Raw genomic sequence first — 17,508 nt, 5'->3', positions numbered from 1 at the left:
TTCTGTGAAGACCTGTACTGGTTTGGAAGTTATGGCATCTCACAGAATTAGTAGTTGATCACTTGATCTCTTGAATTCTTTGCTACCACATGAAAAACACAGACTTATGTGGCTTTTGATGGCTAGCAGATTAATGTTACCAACATACTGTATACTGTACAAGCAAATCTCAAGCTCACTGTGTTTGCTGAGAGCAGCAGATTGTTTCCATTTTTGAGTCATCTCATGCAAAACTCACATACTATCTGATGGTACAAGTGTTGCAATACAATATACAGTCATCGTGTGTATTTGCAATTAGAGACTGAACTGCCAGACAGTTACCTGTAAATGATTCTCCCTCTAACAAGTTTTCTAGAACTGTTTAAATTCTGTTTCGTAATAGCCATATAAAGGTGCCGATTTTTTAATGATAAATTTGAAAACGATAAATGCTTGATGATTGTTTGAAAAGGATGGAGTCTGTGGCTGGTTATCCTCTAGGAACTGTAATATGCATTAATGATTCAGAAGAGCTTTTATTGACTTCAGGGGGCTTTGCATAAAGTTTGCTCTGTCTTCAGCTGTGACCCTGACACAATTATGGGAGAAAATATTAGAACTGTTTCCAAGAATTACATGGTGTAAAACTGCCTCCAGAACTGTGTGTCAGGTGGGACAGTTACTCCTGTGAAGAGAGCTAGGTATCCATATGAGAAAGGTGAGCTGGATAAATTCATGCTCAACCTTATTTTTTGTACCCTTGGCATATTGGCAGGCCAGAGAAGCACACAGCCTTGTGGTCTGTCTAATAGTCTAAGATCAGTGGGATAAGATGTCTCCAACTATTTAGATGAGGAAAAGCTTGGTTTTGTGGTGGATTTTTTTTTTAAGATAGTTATGAGAGTTACTTGAAACCACTTTCCAGCCTCTCAAGCAGCAGTCCCATCCACTGGGACGTTACCTGAGTGGGAGAATGCCCACAAGCACACAGTCCTGCTGGGAAATGCTGGTGGCCAGTCTCTAACTACCCTATTTTTCTTAGAGGTAGTGCTGACTTAAGTTTTCCTTCATGTGTTGCTGCGCTACAGGCCTAATGCAGAGTTGAGTTATTTTTGCAAAGATAGTACTAACTTTCTGCATCCTTGACTCTGCATTTTCCCTGCAGTTTCAGTTGGATTTTTTCCCCATTCTCTTTTCCTTATGCTGTCACGTAGTGTTCCTTTACTGAAGCTGTCTTTTTACTACGTTTTAGAGATGGGAAAAGTGACTGTGGCAGGAAGGCTGAGTCCTAATACACTCCAGCAAAAATGTGTTTGCAGTATTTTGAAAGCTAAATAAATGCAAGATAATGTTATATTTTAAATATATATATATTTTAAACTTACAATAACTATGTTATTTTCTCTGGCCACAGTATATTTTTCTGCAGATCCACCTGGGCCAAACATAACAGATGCAGAGGCATCTTTTATAATCTACACTTTTCTAGATAAGAAAATATTGTTGTGTGAATGTAACTAAATGTTTCTCACCTGCAGTGACAGGTTTCCTTATCTCAACCTCTTTGATGAGTACTAATCCATTTCCTTTCATTTTTTCCTGAGAGTTAAAAACTTTACTCTCCGTCGCTCACCGCAGGCGTGGCTTAACAGCTATCCAAAAGCTGTGAGTTTACTGTATAGAATCTGCTCCAGGTAGGTCTGAAATACAGACACTAAAGCCAGGTAGATGCAGGCTCTCAGAGGATTGTATGTACTATTTGGGTGCTAAAATGGGATTCTGCAGAATTCATTAAATGCAGTTACAAGTGCTTAAATGGTTTGGTGTTCAGGGGAACTGAGCCACTCTACTGAGGCTGATCTGAACTGAATTCAAGCAGTAGTGATTGCTGAAGAGCTCAGCATGGTCACTTGGAGGGAGCTTCTCTGGTCACTCAGCAGTGATTTGCCCAGCTGATTCATGAGGACTGAGGAGTAGCTCTCAAAACCTATGCAGCTGTCTTTGGCCAATATTTTAACCACTGGAAATGGGACTGGGAGTTGAGTTCTGGAGGAATTAGGGGCATTCTCAAGAGTAAAGATGTGTTTGATTTTTCCGGAAGCCAAAATACGATTCTTTTGAAATATTTTGCTTCCCCATGGTATCCAAAAAGCTGTATCCTGTTCATTCTCAACAACACACCAAAAAGTAATCGATCACACGTGGCCTTGCCTGATTAGATCTGCAGTAAAATGACTGAGTGTTGCAACATTTGGACTGACATATTGCCATGTGCTGCCTTTGAACTAAGAGGAGACTGAAAGTGCTAACAGTTGGTGCTTTGAACATTGAACCATTTCATGTCTGTGCTCATCAAAAATGCAGAGTGTCAATGGATGTTGTTAGTGCCTGAAAGCTGCTGATTTGTCTGAAGGAGAGGATCTACGTGCTCCCGTTTCCTCTAAAGCATTCTAATGATGAAGAGTAACATGCAGAGACACGGATTTATGCAAATCTTATTTCAAAGAAGTCTTGTGTGCTAACCTCATGAAGCAGACCACTCTTCTGCAGTCACACGTGCTGTATGAATAAATAATTGATCCTACTGCAGAGCTCAGTGAGGTTTACAGAACCCAGGCCCACAGGAAAATAGGTTTGTCCATGATGCCTTGTTCATGCTTGGGATTCAGCCATCTATCCCTAGCAAGAGGTGATTCTGCACTAATGCAAACCCCGGGGCTGGCAAAGAAAACTGCAATTTACATCCATTGGCCGGATCCTGTTTCCTGGCAGGAATTGATTCAAATTGGTGTGAATCGTAGGTTTCCCTTGTCCACGTTTTGGGTTTCTGTTAGAGCAGCTGACTCTACTTGCTGGTGGTTGAACGAGGGCTAATTCCAAACACAGACAAGGCCTGAGGTGACGTGCCGGGTCTCCAGGAAATGAGGTGCTGAACACATTTCCGTAAAGCATCTTTACTGCCTGATTGACAGAGCTGCATTGGCGATGGCTTTGGAGGGAGCCTCTGGCAGAAGAAAATCCTTGATAGAAGAAAAGATGCTGCAGTACAGACTGGCAGCAAAGGGTTGGGAGGGAGGGGAGGGCCAGGATATCTTTCTTTTTTAAATGGGGAAAAATTAAGGGGAAAAAAGTCCTCTTTTATTCTTTTAATACAGTTCCCAGCAGGAAGATCAGGATAGGAGGCTCCCGATTGCTCCAGATTAAAGGAACCCGCAGTTTCCGGGTGAAGAAGGGGGGTTCCCTTTCCAGCATTCGCCGGGCCGGCAGCCTAAAGAGCACCAAGTTATCACGGCAGGACTCAGAGTCTGAGAATGAGGAGCTGCAGCTGTCCCACAGCAGGGACACTGTCACTGATATAGGTAACTTAGACGAGTGGGTGGAAAGGGAGGGGACAATAGGCAGGACCTAAAGTCTTGATGTGATTGCAGCAGAGTTAGAAATTACTAGAGACCCTCACCGCAGCAGGCAAGGAAAAACCTAGAATCTTCTTCAGGGACTGCCTAAACTAGGGCCTGGGAGGAACATGGTTCAGATCCCAGGTTCACATGGGTGCAGCGTCGGCTCCAAGCACAGGTTATCGATTCAGAGCTCCGTGTTAGAGCATGAACTCTTGGAATGCTAGTGCCTGCCAGCCAAACGCATGCTGTCTTTAGGGGTGCACAAGCACATGTGTATATGCACATACACACACCCCTAAATCATAGGGTATAATGAACACGTGAGGTCATATGCATATATGATATTTTATTGTATGTATTAACAGATAGGAGATATATATATATATGTACAGACATGCACTTCATATTCTATGTAGCTTATGATGTGATAGGCATGTCATATGACATGTAATATATATATTCCTATATGTAGAACATAACACATACATGCTACATACTGTATTTCTACATATTGGCATATACATATATTTTTACAGTTTACACATACCCACCTTAGTCTTCCAAAGATGGATCCCCATATATTTATCTCATGGTAACCAAATGTGCATCCTGCCACAAGAAATCCCCATCACAGTTGAACTTAAGGGACTCCCTCTGCTAGGGGTGTTAACCAGAATCCACTGTTTGGATACATTTGGAGCTGAAATAACCTCCCAAGTTTAATAGTCATTTTTATGTTGCCCAAAAGATGCTCCAGTAGGTGAAAATGGAGAGCGGGATTGCCTGTTCTGTAGACTTTGGCAAGTCACAGTTCACTTAAAGAGGAGAGAAAAAAGGTTAACCATTCATCCCCAGCCATCTCTTAACGATATTAATGTTAGTATTGTAGGAGGCCCATAGGTTATGGAATGGCTAAAGAAAACACAGGGGTCAGTGAAGTTCCCAGAGAAATCTCGCCGTTGCCTGAGTTCTTTAGAACTAATGTGCTAGAATCAGGATTTTTTTCCCCTTTTATCCCCATGACATTAGCAGTTTCCATGGGCAATTAGCAGTGACTTTGCCCATTGGCATTTCCAGTTGGATGCCACTTCTGGTTGGATTTTTGTTGACATTTTTAACCACAGAGCCCAGTCAATGCAGATCACTAAACCAACCATTTGCAGCATCTGAATGATGCGAAGAATTTGTTTCTGATGTTTTTTGTTTACCTTCTCCCCTTCCATTAAAGAAAAAAGCAGGGAGGGAGCAGTGTTTGCTACTGACAAGGTGACCTGTGAGCCAAGTCTAAATGGTTCTTGTAATTGTCAAGCCAGCATGGTACAAGGATTGGGGAGGGGTGTCCAAACGCAGTCTTTCCAGTGTGGCATATTCTGTGTACTCTGGTCTGTTCCCACAAGGCTGGCCTGGCTTACAAGTGCTGTCCCTAGTCTTTAAGCACATAGGGAGCAATAAAAACAACCACCTTTTGGGTGTTTTTCTTTTGAAGAAGGGAGCCCTTGGAGTGCAAGCGAACCTAGCATTGAGCCCGAGGTGCTGAGCAGCACAGGCACGGAGGAGAACTATCATCGGAACATGTCGTGGCTGCATGTAAGTATGAGTCGCCAGCAGCACTCTCAAGGGTGGCATTTTCAGTAGGAAAACCTTTGTGTTGACAATAACCAGATCACAATCTGTGCTTTTTCCATGTAGCATCAAGGATCTCAAGTGTAAGTAAGCTGTGACCTTTGGAAATAATATGTTTGCCATTTCTAAAATGGACTAAAACCAGAAGGTTTTTGTCTGGCTCCCTCTGTCCATTTCATATATTTAGTTTGTAAGGGAAAAGGGACTATTTATCTCTTAAGTGTGTAGGGACAGCCATGCTACCTCAGCTGAAAAGTCCATTAGCTCAGTATTTATCTCCAGCATGGTTAGTAGTGAGTAGTTCAGGAAGAGTAACAGAATAGGCTATGGTGTGAGGTGGGCTCCCAGCTTCTTGCTAATGGCATTTTAGAACCTACTTGAGCTGGAGATTCTGTTGTGATCACTATGTTTGCTAACTACCAGAAGATTTTTTCCTCAGCGAGTTTTTCCAACTTCTTTTTGAGCCAATTTATATATTTTTATCTCCATTAACTCTATGACAATAAGCTTAATTATGCACCTTGTAGGCAAAAAAATTACTTTTGGAACATTTTCGTTGATTTCGTTAGATTTATTCTATCATAATGTCTAAGCCAACAGGGCAGTGTGTACTTTCAACTCTATCCAACAGACGGGCAGTATAATAGTACAAATGTGGTTTGGTCATGCAGGGCCTAAGAAATCCATTTTGTTGATGTCTGTACCCATGATTTAGACATGCTAAAAGTCAGTTGGGCAAGTCTACACAGTTCAATTCACTGGTATCCAAGGACTGTACACCTCTACCTCTGTTGCCTCGTGACAGGCTGTGCTAGTGCAGTACAGTCAGTGCACGTGCTTTGCGGAAAGGTTGGATTAACTTCCTGTGCACATATGTATGAGGACAAATGCCTCCCCGAATTTCCTTTGGACTTCTGAGTTGCCTTTGGGAAAGACAGCTGCCAATGTTGAGTTGATATTCCCGTGTTTTTCTCAAGTATTTTACACAGTCTGCTCTCAACTGTCCCATTCTTATGAGGTGTAGGCAGGAACAGGCTTCATCCAATCCTGTGATGTCAGAAGCAGTTCTTGATAGTTGTCTTTTTCAGAAGGGGGTAGCAGGACAGGGAACTTGAATGTCATGTCTTCCAAGCTAGTACCTCAATCCCTGCACTACTCTGCTTCTCTGTCAGTACTCTAATGCTCTTGGTAATGATTATACCTCATCTGTAAATTCCAGTGTACTAAACTGAGTATGTTGAACATGAGAGTGTGTACTAGGCAATTAACTGCTAGAGGATAAAAGCGTCTCCCTAGTTAGCAGTTTAGGATAAATTGTGGTGCCTTTGCTCGATGTGGGAGGATGCATGGACTCATAAATATGAGGCATAAACTGAAGGGAACTTGAGATGTTTGTCTCACTTTCCATGTGATTAGCCTGTATAGGAGAAAGGAAGATTTGAAAAATCACCCGTTCCAGTCAATGCCACGCAAGTACCAATATCGCATGAGAACTTTCTCTTTTTGTTTGTTGGAAAGAAGGTGTGGGTGGATGGTCACTAGAACTGGGGGCAAAAAAAAAAACCAACAACCCAACTTGCTTTAATTAATGGTCATGAGCAAGCCACTCAAAAAGATCTCTGGTTCCAGTTGCTTCTGTGCATGCATGAGCATTTCCTTTACCTGTCTTTTACAGCAGCCCAGCGCATGATGTCCTCACTCTATGTCAGTGTACCATAACTACAAGTTCTAACAGTGCACCAGAGGCTGAGTAGAGGCTATACAATGCTGATCGGGTTTATACCATTTGCACACTGATACAGCACTAGTGGTTTGAGTTATTCCTGCTTGACCCTGAAGTAACATGAGGCCAGAACAGGCAGGCAAAGACAAGAATCCCACATATGCAGCACAGATTTGTTTTAAATTAAGATCCTGACTTTTTCGAAAGCTAAATATTTGAGGGTTGAGAGTGATGTGGCTGCCTTACTTGAGAGAGCCAGCAGACTGCAACTGCACAGACCATAAAAGATGGAAAAGGTGGGATAACATTTTCTTGTAGTTCTGGGTATTTCTGCATTAGGTTGTGGGATGAGGAGAAGAATTCATAAAGGCCAGTTATGACCTACAGCATGAATGGCTTGGAGATTCCTGTGTTTTCTTCAGAGCGCTAATAAGTGGCTGGGTTTCTGTGTAACATGAAGACCAGTGTACAAAGAGCTGCTGGACTGAGTTACAACAGAGAGCAGTCACTGAAGTGTAGATTTACCCAAGATTGTCTTTAATTAATTAGTTGAGGGACTATTAGCAGTGTTGCTGCAGCAAAGCAGGGCCCAGAAGAGCTAAATGCCCAAATATTTACTCTGTTTCTTAGACAGATTTTACAGCTCCTTGCTGCCATATGGCCACACCACTAGAAATAGTAACTGAGGCAGCCAACATCAAGCTAGGCTGGATGGGCCTACCCAAGCAGGGTCAGGGAAGCATGTGCAGAACAGCTGGCACAGCTTATTCCTACTTGAGAGCATACTGAGACATTTCCTTTCCCATTTGCTGAAGGACACTAACCCCTGAACCTGGTGGGTTTGCAGCTTTAATGATGATTGAGTAGTTGACAGTTTCTGGGCTAAGCCCTCACCTCAGAGTGGCAATACAACAGCTTTTCTGCAAACTGAGAGAATAACATTTTCCTCAGCCTTAATCTTGCCACCAGCCAAACACACACATCTATAGCAGCTCTCTCTGTTTTCTTTAACACTGATGTTTCTTTAGCCATGCCTAATTAGTTTGTAAACCAGTAGGAAGTATGGAGCTCTGTGCAAACATGCAGACCCTTTTAAAAAGCTGTGTTGAGTTTCATGTCTCCCCAGCTAGGCTGTGGAAAAGTTAGTTTGACCGTCCCCATCGCTGGCTGCCCTATGCAGTTCTCTGGGTTAACTACTTTTTCTATAGGTAACTATTATCTTGTTTTTTCTTTTCAAGGTTATGATCCTGTTATGCAACCAGCAAAGTTTCATATGTACCCACATTGACTACTGTCACCCACACTGCTACCTCCATCACAGCCGGTCCTGCGCTCGCCTTGTCCGGGCCATCAAACTGCTGTATGGAGACACAGTGGACTCTCTGCGAGAAAACAGCACATTGAACAGTGTGGCAAGAGGCAAAAAGCAAAAGGAAGTGAGTAGATGGAAAAAGCAGAATGTTTTGGGGTTTGTCCAGGTAGGTCATAGTCATAGGACTATGTCAAGGACTGCATAATGTACTCAAACAGTTCTTTTATGACAAAATGAACACAGCCCTTCCTAAACACAGCTCTGCAAAAAAGCATCTGAAGTCATTTTCAGATTCTGGAAGGAATGTAATCTATATTGATTGGGAAGAACCTTAGCTGCTGATATGGTCATTTAAAAGCTTAGAGCCTGAACTTAATGTTAATGTTCTTTATGGCCTCTACCTATGAGTCCCTGGAGCCCAGTCTCTTTTTTTCATGTTTCTTCTCATCTGTTAATAAGAATCTTGAAATTCTTGTAAAATTTTACGTGTTTTCTTTCTTTTAGGTCTGAGCTCTCAGAGCTGTTGCAATAATCGTATACATGAGTCTTTAATGTTACTTTCTCTTTAGTGACCCACTTCTAATTATGAGTTCAGCAGCATATTCAATCAAGATTGTGCCTTTCTAGCTGTATAAGTGGTACCTTTAACTTCAGTGGAAATACATTTCTGCTTTCAGTAAAGTGCCCACCCAGGTACCAGCTGAATTATGTCAACAGTTGGTTAATACTTTCATACTCCTGATCACACCAGGCAGACTACAGGTATTCTGAATACTTGTAATGGCAGAGTCATTCAACTACTTTAACATTGAAAACAAAAGTGTTAATGAAACTCCCATCAAGATTTCAGTTGGGTAAAGAAGCTATTGTCCCTGCAGGTGGAAAATGAAGGAGTAAGAGACAAGTTCATGTTTCTTCATCAACCAGCAGATTGTTTGTTTCATATCAAGTTAGAAAATTGAATGATATTTGTATGGAATAGAGCAGAGAGTAGATAAAACAACAGCTAATTATTCTGCTTTCCTGGAAACTGTAACCCCATACATTTCCTCTGGCACAGAAAAGCAGTGGATCACTTACTCATTTAGGAAGAGAGGGAGTCATTTCTGCTACAGAAAGCAGGCTTGAGGTGAGCAGCTGGCAGCGTTCATGAAAGGTAGCAAAAGAACACCGTGCATTACTGTGTGTTGTTTCATCTCCACCTTTGAATTGCAAGGCAAAGTGATACACATTTCATCATCCATCAAAGCATTTAAGCAACAGTAAGGAAAAAAGAGGTTGGGGGACAATAAGGTTGCCTACAAACACATGCACGGTGTTTGTACAGACCTCACTGCAGGAGAGCAATTGTTATCTTTTGAACTTTATGTAACAGTAGACTTTTCATCCCAGTTCCTCATGCTTTGGTATTCTTCAAGTGTTGTCATTCTCTGACTGCATGGGCACCATTTCCACATGTATCTGGGTTCCAGAGGAACCTCTCTTCTATTCTCACAGCTTGCAGAATGAAAGATTGGAGGTAACAGTTATGTGCAGACCTGGCTATGTGCTCTGTGGGGCTCGTGAGCTCTCAGATAAACAAGAATCCATGTGTTAATCAGCAGGGTACTAGCTTGAGGAGAAGAGTCTGTGGCAACATAGCATTCTGGGAAAAGTCTCTGGTGTTGTGAATGAAGAACATAAAACAGACTTGTCATTATCACTGGCCTTGGCAGTCTGCTAGGGACAACTCTCAGACAGGTGTGAGCTCAAGTCCTGAAATGTGTTGTCACTTACGCTTTCTGAGGAAGAAGAGAAGATAAATGTAGCTGAAAGAGAACAGCGTCGTGCACACTAAACATTTCGGTTGTTAATTTTTTAGAGGAAAGCTCTAGTCTTTTTACCTCTAATCTGCTTAAAGTTCTGTTCTGAAATACGTGGGTGTGCCACCTGCGAAGATTACACAGAGCACATTCATTTCCTCATTTGGTTTACTGGCTTCTGCCTTAAGTTTTTATTGGGAAAAGCCCTGTTAAAAAGAGAAGGAAATGGGATGAGATATGCCATCTCACTGATACGAGGCCTGTTGCCAGCACAGGAGAAGGCATTGTGCTACAGCTTCCTCTTGTATGTTATCTCCTCCCTTTCCACATTTTGGGAAATCTAAGTGTGAATTCCACTTTCTTTTTTTTTTTCCTTTCAGTGCTCAGACAAGTCATGCTTGAGAACTCCTTCTCTAAAAAAGAGAGTGATTGATATCAACTTGGAAGGCAAGAAGGACTCTGGAATGTTAAAATATATCAGACACCAGGTACTGACTAGGCCATATGCGAGTTAGGGATGCTGATACATAGGTGTCAGGTTAGACTGCAAGAAGAAAGAAAATGGATCTCTAAGCCTGTGGGAAGAACTGTTGTTTTTGAATCTCAGTTACTTCAGCCCTGCATGTTTTCCCCAGTTGAGTAATGCTAAATTTAAGCCTCGTAAGGTAACCCTGTCAAATAATCCTTTAACCATGTAGCTCCTTCCCCTAGCGACACATGCATCAAAACTGGGGACACAAAAAAATTAAAATTAAAAAAATATATTAAAAATTCAGAAATGTATTTAAATACAACCTGTCAGTTTACAGCATTAGTTTCCCTTTGTTCTTTCTTGTTCAGTGTTCCTGAAGAAGCATCAGGCTCTTCACAGGCCTGTTCTTGTCAGTCCATGAGATTTTAATGGATCTGTGTCACTGTTTATACACCACCTTGGGAGAGTTTGTCTTTCCTTTTGTCCTCTTTATCAGTGTGTTTGTGACATGAGTGACTAGCAACAGACTCAAGGAACTAGTTTTCTAATGCTGCTCTTTAAGTGTAGAAACATTCTTCTATGGAGCATTACCTGAAATGGCTGAAACTAGAAGTTATCAGTGGGTAATCTGCAGACCAAAACTTGGGGAGAATTACTGAGTGTGTTGTTCACTGTGGATAGTTTGCGCAGTTCAGTTGCAAGGCATGGCTTGTTCTTTTGCAGGTAATGAGCCTCTCCCCTGCACCTTTGTCACTGCTAATCAAGGCAGCTCCTATCCTCACAGAAGAGATGTATGGGGACATCCAGCCAGCAGCGTGGGAGCTCTTGCTCAGCGTGGATGAGCACATGGCTGGAGCAGCAGGTAAGAGAACAAAACCACTTCATATGGCTACCCTGGCTGCACAACTCACAGTACATCACAGCGCTTTGCAAGAGCCCGTTGTAGTGTAGGAGTATTAATGACACCAAGGTTTTCTTGGCAGCTGTTTAATTTTCATAGACCTTCATGTGTTTTTGTGCTTTGTGCCAAAGAGGTAGTCAGAAGGATCAGAAAAGCCATCTGTCAGACCCTGGCTGTTGTGAATGATTAGAGAGCATCAAAATTAGTATTTATGTTTATCTGGGTTTCTAGGCAGAGGAAACACAGGGATTTAATCTGTCCGGAGTTTACTAAAGGTTTTTGTACGTTGCCTCATGGAAATTGTTAGTACCAGTTGAGGGCTAACACAAAAACTGAGAAAGGCACTGAGAGTGGAATTGTCATAGCTTCTCTCAAAGGAGAAGTCTCATGTTGCATGGACACAGCAGCATTGCTCAATAAGTAGTCTTGTGGTATGGTATTTATGTAAATTTTCCATTTTCACTTAGTATTAAATTGTGCAGATGACATTTGGTGATGACACATAATTGACAGGCATCTTTAAGACAGAGAAGAATAGAACTTCATATACCTGTGAGAGTATTACCCTGAAAAAGGAATTCCAGACATGGGATGAAATTTATTACTACAAAGTGTAAGATTGTGTCCTTGCAGATTAATGAGAATTGCTCTGTTATGAGCTTGGATCTTCTCCCATGGATCTGATAGAGGTTTGGGGGAATTCAGAGTATATCAGAAGATGACTGGCTTGCCGAGTAGAATTAATCTGTGGAAACTATAAACACAGTCAGGATCTGTCAGAAGCCTATTTCGTTAGAGATTCAAAGTACTAATGCTATTGTAAAGCACACTGTATAATTACCTAGAACACAGCACAATTTTGGTCACTGAAGAAAGAGACATTTACATGGGACAGGTACAATAAAAGACTGTTAGGACATGAGGCAGAATGAAGAGCCTATATGATAAGGATATTTATCCCCTCTCAGGTGAAAACTGGGAGGGGATATTCTTGCTCTCCATAAATATAACAGACCAGGCAAGGAGGAAGAATTATTTAAGCCATAGTAGCATAAGTATGAACTCTTTACGACTTCTTGAAAACAGATTTTGAACCACCCCAAAAGAGAGCAAATGCACTCGGATTTCAGCGTTTATGAAAGGGGTTAGATGATATTACTCAGGAGGTACCTTCTAGTCTTAGTGTCCTGTCCAAATGCTCATAGCCAGTGTGTGCTAATGCCAGATGTTCAGAAATCATGAGCCACAACCCTAGAATATGTGAACATCCCTCACACACAACACACAAATTGCTTAAACAAAGCATAAAAATTAAAGCAATCAAATTTCTAAGCCAGTCTCACAAAACTTTTAAATTCTGCCTTTCTCTTCCCCTGGCGCCCAATGAAATGGCTTAGAGATCGCCATCTTCCCCAGATTCTCACACCTAAGGGAGCTTTCACAGGTGTTCTTGATTAAATTATGGGCACTTTATCAAAAGCTGCTGACAATGCAAGAGTTTTGAAGTGTTCCTCAGACACCTCTCCCCTTTTTGCCACACTTTGATCTAGCTCACCAGTCCTTCATTTTCCACAGCTGGCAATGAATTCTGTCCCGAAGTCCATTGTTTGAGTCCACATCTCATGTTCTTCTCCAGTTCTGCTTCCCTTGCTTTGCATCTGCTCCACCAGTGCACAGTGCACTTCAACTCGCAGGTCTTCTCTGCACTTTCCCCTTCACCTTTGCCTTTCCCAGGCTAAATGTGCAGACAGAAGGAGACAGGAGCAAAACAAAGAAAAGAAACAACGTGCCTGTAACTGCACTCAAATGCACTTGAAGTCCCCTTCTGGGGAAGTAATTGTGGATATGCTTTCTCTCTTACCAAAAACTTACAGTGGCTCGCTCACAGGGAAGGGAACAAAGCTTTGCCAGTCTTCCCGAGGAGGAGCAGCCTCTGAGATACATCTTTCTCCTTCTCCCCTTTGCAAAAGGAGGATTAAAACTCGTTTGAGGGTCTGTAGTAGCTTTTTTAGTAGCAAGAGTGATTCCAGCCCCAGCATAAATTACGTTCATGAACTCCTGTGTTGGTGTACAGCAGCACCATCTACTGACCCCAAGGCTGTATTTCTTTTTTTGGTTACTTCAGTATGAGCTCACACTTAGTCCTACTAAGAGTTGACATAGTTACATTGAAAACACTAAAGATTAGAAGGTTCTCTGAGCTGGTGAAACAGAAGGGTCCCTACAGATTTGCGGCAGGACTTTGGATCAGGAATGGGAGCCTTCGCAATGCAAGGCAGGGCCTAGGCAGTCAAAAAGCAGCCTTGTTTTTCTACAGATATTGGGACTGCCTCCCATCAGCACAGCTCTCATGGCTGGCACCTTCTGAATAAGAGCTGAGGCAAACACGATGGCAAACGTCCTCTTTCTACGGTGGAGGAACAGCCACCAAATCTAGAGAAGCAGTCTCTGGTGATCTGTGGTGACCTACTGGTCAAAGAAGCCACGGACTCGCTAACTGAATCCGCAGCAACACTGCAGTGCCTCTCAGATACCCATATAAATTAATTGGCCTCCATTGTATGGAGTTGGACTATGTCCCTTTATGTTCAGATGTGGTTCATTAAAACTATGGGCCAGCTCAACTTCTATTGTGCTGTTTTCCATTGTGGTCTGGTCCTTTGTCTCACCATTCACAGCAACTCCGTTTTCTCTTGGAGGCAGATTGTGATCATTGCACGGCACCTGTTTAACTAAGAACCTTTCTTTTTTGGTTCATCCATTAAAACAGACAGATGAGACCTCTACTGAGGCATTGCTTCCTGCTCTGAGGGGAAAGCTGAGCTTCTGTCAAATCAGCCTTTATTAATCATCACAGGAATCACTTGGAAATGAACCAAACTCAAACTGAATTAGTCCTGTTACTTCAAGAGATGCTTCTTATTTTAAACCAGTCATGACTGAGGTTTTATCAAGAAGGACAAAGCTGTGTTTTATTTTAAAAGCAGATTTTCCACAACCTTTTACAAGCATCACACATAATGCTGTGTGGCTCCAAAAGGTGAAATCACACGTGCTTGGTTTCATGAAGCAGTATGATTTTCACTAGGTCTGGTAGACTGCTGATCTAATTTCTAGAGCCAAGATTAGGTTTCTTTTGGTGGGGGGTTGTACAGCTGCAGTTTTTCTCTGCCAAATAGACAGATTATTAAGGAAAACAGATAATCAGATGTTCTCTCCTTGCAGCTGCCATGTTCCTGCTGTGTGCTGTGAAAGTGCCAGAGGCCGTTTCTGACATGCTGATGTCCGAATTTCATCACCCAGAGACAGTGCAGAGACTGAATGCCATTCTCAAGTTTCACACACTCTGGAGGTTTAGGTATCAAGTCTGGCCAAGGATGGAAGAGGGAGCACAGCAGATCTTTAAGGTAGATAGGACACATGAAGCACAATGTTGCCATTTACAACTTGTCTTGTGAGATAGATGTGTAATGACATGCTGCCATGAAATTGCCTGGAAATCTGTTTAGAGAAAAAAATGGTCATGTAAGTCACACTAGTGGGGAAGGTGATGTGTAGAACTCCTGTATAAAATGGGGAGAGTATAATGGGAACACAGATCAGAGAAGACATCAGAGGAAGAAAGAAATGTGTGTCATACATGGTGTTCAGTGGAGTGAGATATGGAGTTGGGAAAAAATGCAGAGGTAATCAATGTCTTTGGTACTTGTACTCATGTTTAATTAACAGTACAGACATTAATAGTAGTCTTAATAAAATGTCTTTAATGTTTTTGTTTAGATCCCTCCTCCAAGCATAAACTTCACTCTGCCTTCTCCTGTCCTGGGGATGCCATCTGTGCCAATGTTTGACCCGCCCTGGGTCCCTCAGTGCAGCGGGAGTGTGCAAGATCCCATAAATGAAGATCAGTCGGTAAGCAGAGACATTGCTAGAGTAAGCATTGTTTTTTCTCTGTAGTCGCATGGGGGAAGCTAAAGCCAAAAGATGTGGACTGAACTCTGAGTTTTCTTGTCTTCCTCAGCTGGGAAAAATCTAGGACACAGTCCGTGTAGGGCACACAGCATTTTCTACATGGACCTAAAGCTTTTATCTTTGTTCACTGAGGTACTGTACTATGTATCATATCCCTGTGAGAGACAGTAACTCAGATCTCGGGAGCACAGGGCTGTTCTCTCTCTGAGAGAAGATTAGTTCACTTGAGCTGCCTAACAGCCCATTTTCTCTGCATTTGTTCATGTGGCATCTCTTGGGATAAGTCTGCACCAAGGCTTATTGTAGACATAGCTCTGAGAGGAGTGTCCTGGTGAATCTCTGTTCAGCTAGCACTAGTCTGATTTGTATTTAGAAACTCAGTTGCTGAATGTCAGAGGTCTCTTGCAGAAAATGCAAGATGTGTGCATCTTAACTAACAGCTTCAGGCTGTGTTTTTTCTCTTTTCTTCCTGACAGAAGTCATTTTCAGCCAGAGCTGTGTCACGTTCCCATCAGCGAGCGGAGCACATCCTGAAGAACCTGCAGCAGGAGGAAGAGAAGAAACGCCTGGGCAGGGAAGCCAGTCTCATCACTGCCATCCCCATCACTCAGGAAGCCTGCTACGAGCCATCCTGCACACCAAGCTCAGAGCAGGAAGAAGAAGGTGTGCTCCAGGGCCAGGAACTGCATTCCAGGAACCTGAGAGTACCTGCCACCAACATAAAGCACTGCTTAGGGGTGTGATGTCTAGGAACGCTGATTCTTAGTGTTAGGAAAGTCACAACCACATCCATTTTTTGAAGAGTCCAAGTCATGGAGAAAAAGTGTAATTAAAATTAACGCAAGAAAAACACAAAACCTTGGATGTGTTGAGTGCTGACTGTGTGACCTGGAGCCCCTTACCCCTCTCCCTGCAACTTCAGTGGAACTTACTAGCATTTAACATCCCAAAGCCCCCAGCATCTTGCAGGATTTAACACAATGAGAATATGCGACAGTAGGAATTAAATTTGTCTTTCCTAACTTTAATAAGTAAAGGGTAGGAGGAATCACCCTTTGGCAGTATCTGTTTAAAGATAGGTAGCTTAGGATAGGCTGAATTGCCCCTGGAGTTTTCTGCCTTTATGGTGACTAGTGGGGGAGCCTAGATGACCAGGTCAACCTCGGTGCCAAACTTTCAGATGGCCAGAGTTACGCAGCATAAGTCTTAGTCTTTGGGTGAGGATTTTCATTGGTCCAGGCTAACGGAGCACAGAGATTTCATTAAAGACCTTCCAAGGTATGTGCCATTAGGTGAGTACAGTGATGTTCAGATCTAAACAGATATTGGGAAATCTGTGAACGTAAATCCCAGTTATTAGGAAAAACGAAGCACCAGCAACCATGCTGGTTAACGGGATGTAGATGAAAAGAAGTATAGAGCTGACTCAGTTACAACGTGACTCACCAAAGCACTGAACACTCTTATGGAACGATGCTCTGCTGGTTCCCAAAGCATGAGCGAGTTATCTATCTGACTGATCTTTATGGATTTTAAATTGTGCCTTTTGAATGTTATCTGAGTTGAATTGTCAATGTTCCAGTTTGGTTTTAAGTGCTATCCTTCAGAAAGTCCCCTTAAGTCTGTCAGTTAGATCTGGATTGACATTTCCTGTTCTCTTTGTCAGTAGAAGAAGTTGCCAACCTGGCCTCCCGCCGCCTCTCTGTGAGTCCTTCCTGCACCTCCAGTACATCTCATAGGAACTATTCTTTCCGCCGTGGCTCGGTCTGGTCAGTGCGGTCAGCAGTCAGTGCAGAAGGTGGGTTGACTTCACTTTGGAATATCCTTTCCTAGGATTTCATTCACTGGAAGCCTTTCTTGTTGACCTATAAAGCTGGTGGCATTTTCTTTTGGTGAATGTATTCCCAGACTTGAGCCACTTCATAATAAATTACTACCCTGCATTATTTTATTCACCCCTGCTGTCACAATGTCTTCCCTTACCTCTCTTGTTTCATTTAGCAAGTAGTGCCATGGAGAGCACTCTAGCTGAAAAATGCTAATGAAATGGGATTTCATCAAAAAGTAAATGGGTTCCCTACAAGAAAAGAAATGTAAATTGAAAAAAATATATATTTACAATGAAAATTATTGATCAATAAGTTGTCTGGAGCCTCAGTTTCTTCTTGGAGATAGCAGTAAACCTGCCGTGCTTGCACAGTGATCAGCCAGCCTGTCATTTTTTTCTGTTTGTACAGCATCTAACATAAATGTTTATCTAACCTGCCTGGATAATACCACAGCTTATTCACCAACACTTACCTTCTACTCTTCTTACTGCTCC

At 42.4% G+C, this 17,508-nt stretch overlaps 1 protein-coding gene across 1 annotated transcript in view; it reads left to right on the top strand.

The window, feature by feature from the left end:
• Positions 1-17,508, top strand: part of UNC80 (unc-80 subunit of NALCN channel complex) — a gene marked incomplete at its 5' end in the record, with an annotated part of 93,679 nt that overhangs the window by 26,752 nt on the left and 49,419 nt on the right. Inside the window, 9 exons of the mRNA XM_029084350.1 lie at positions 3,138-3,341; positions 4,867-4,967; positions 7,965-8,162; positions 10,221-10,328; positions 11,036-11,174; positions 14,439-14,620; positions 14,994-15,125; positions 15,662-15,848; positions 16,852-16,983. Of these exons, the coding sequence (XP_028940183.1) occupies positions 3,138-3,341; positions 4,867-4,967; positions 7,965-8,162; positions 10,221-10,328; positions 11,036-11,174; positions 14,439-14,620; positions 14,994-15,125; positions 15,662-15,848; positions 16,852-16,983 (1,383 nt within the window). The remainder of the gene's footprint in view (positions 1-3,137; positions 3,342-4,866; positions 4,968-7,964; positions 8,163-10,220; positions 10,329-11,035; positions 11,175-14,438; positions 14,621-14,993; positions 15,126-15,661; positions 15,849-16,851; positions 16,984-17,508) is intronic.

Source organism: Antrostomus carolinensis, unplaced genomic scaffold (assembly GCF_000700745.2).
Source record: "Antrostomus carolinensis isolate BGI_N321 unplaced genomic scaffold, ASM70074v2 scaffold9893, whole genome shotgun sequence".
Lineage (NCBI taxonomy): Eukaryota > Metazoa > Chordata > Aves > Caprimulgiformes > Caprimulgidae > Antrostomus > Antrostomus carolinensis.
The sequence above is the reverse complement of the archived record's forward strand: the minus strand, read 5'-3'. Positions and strand labels throughout refer to the sequence as shown.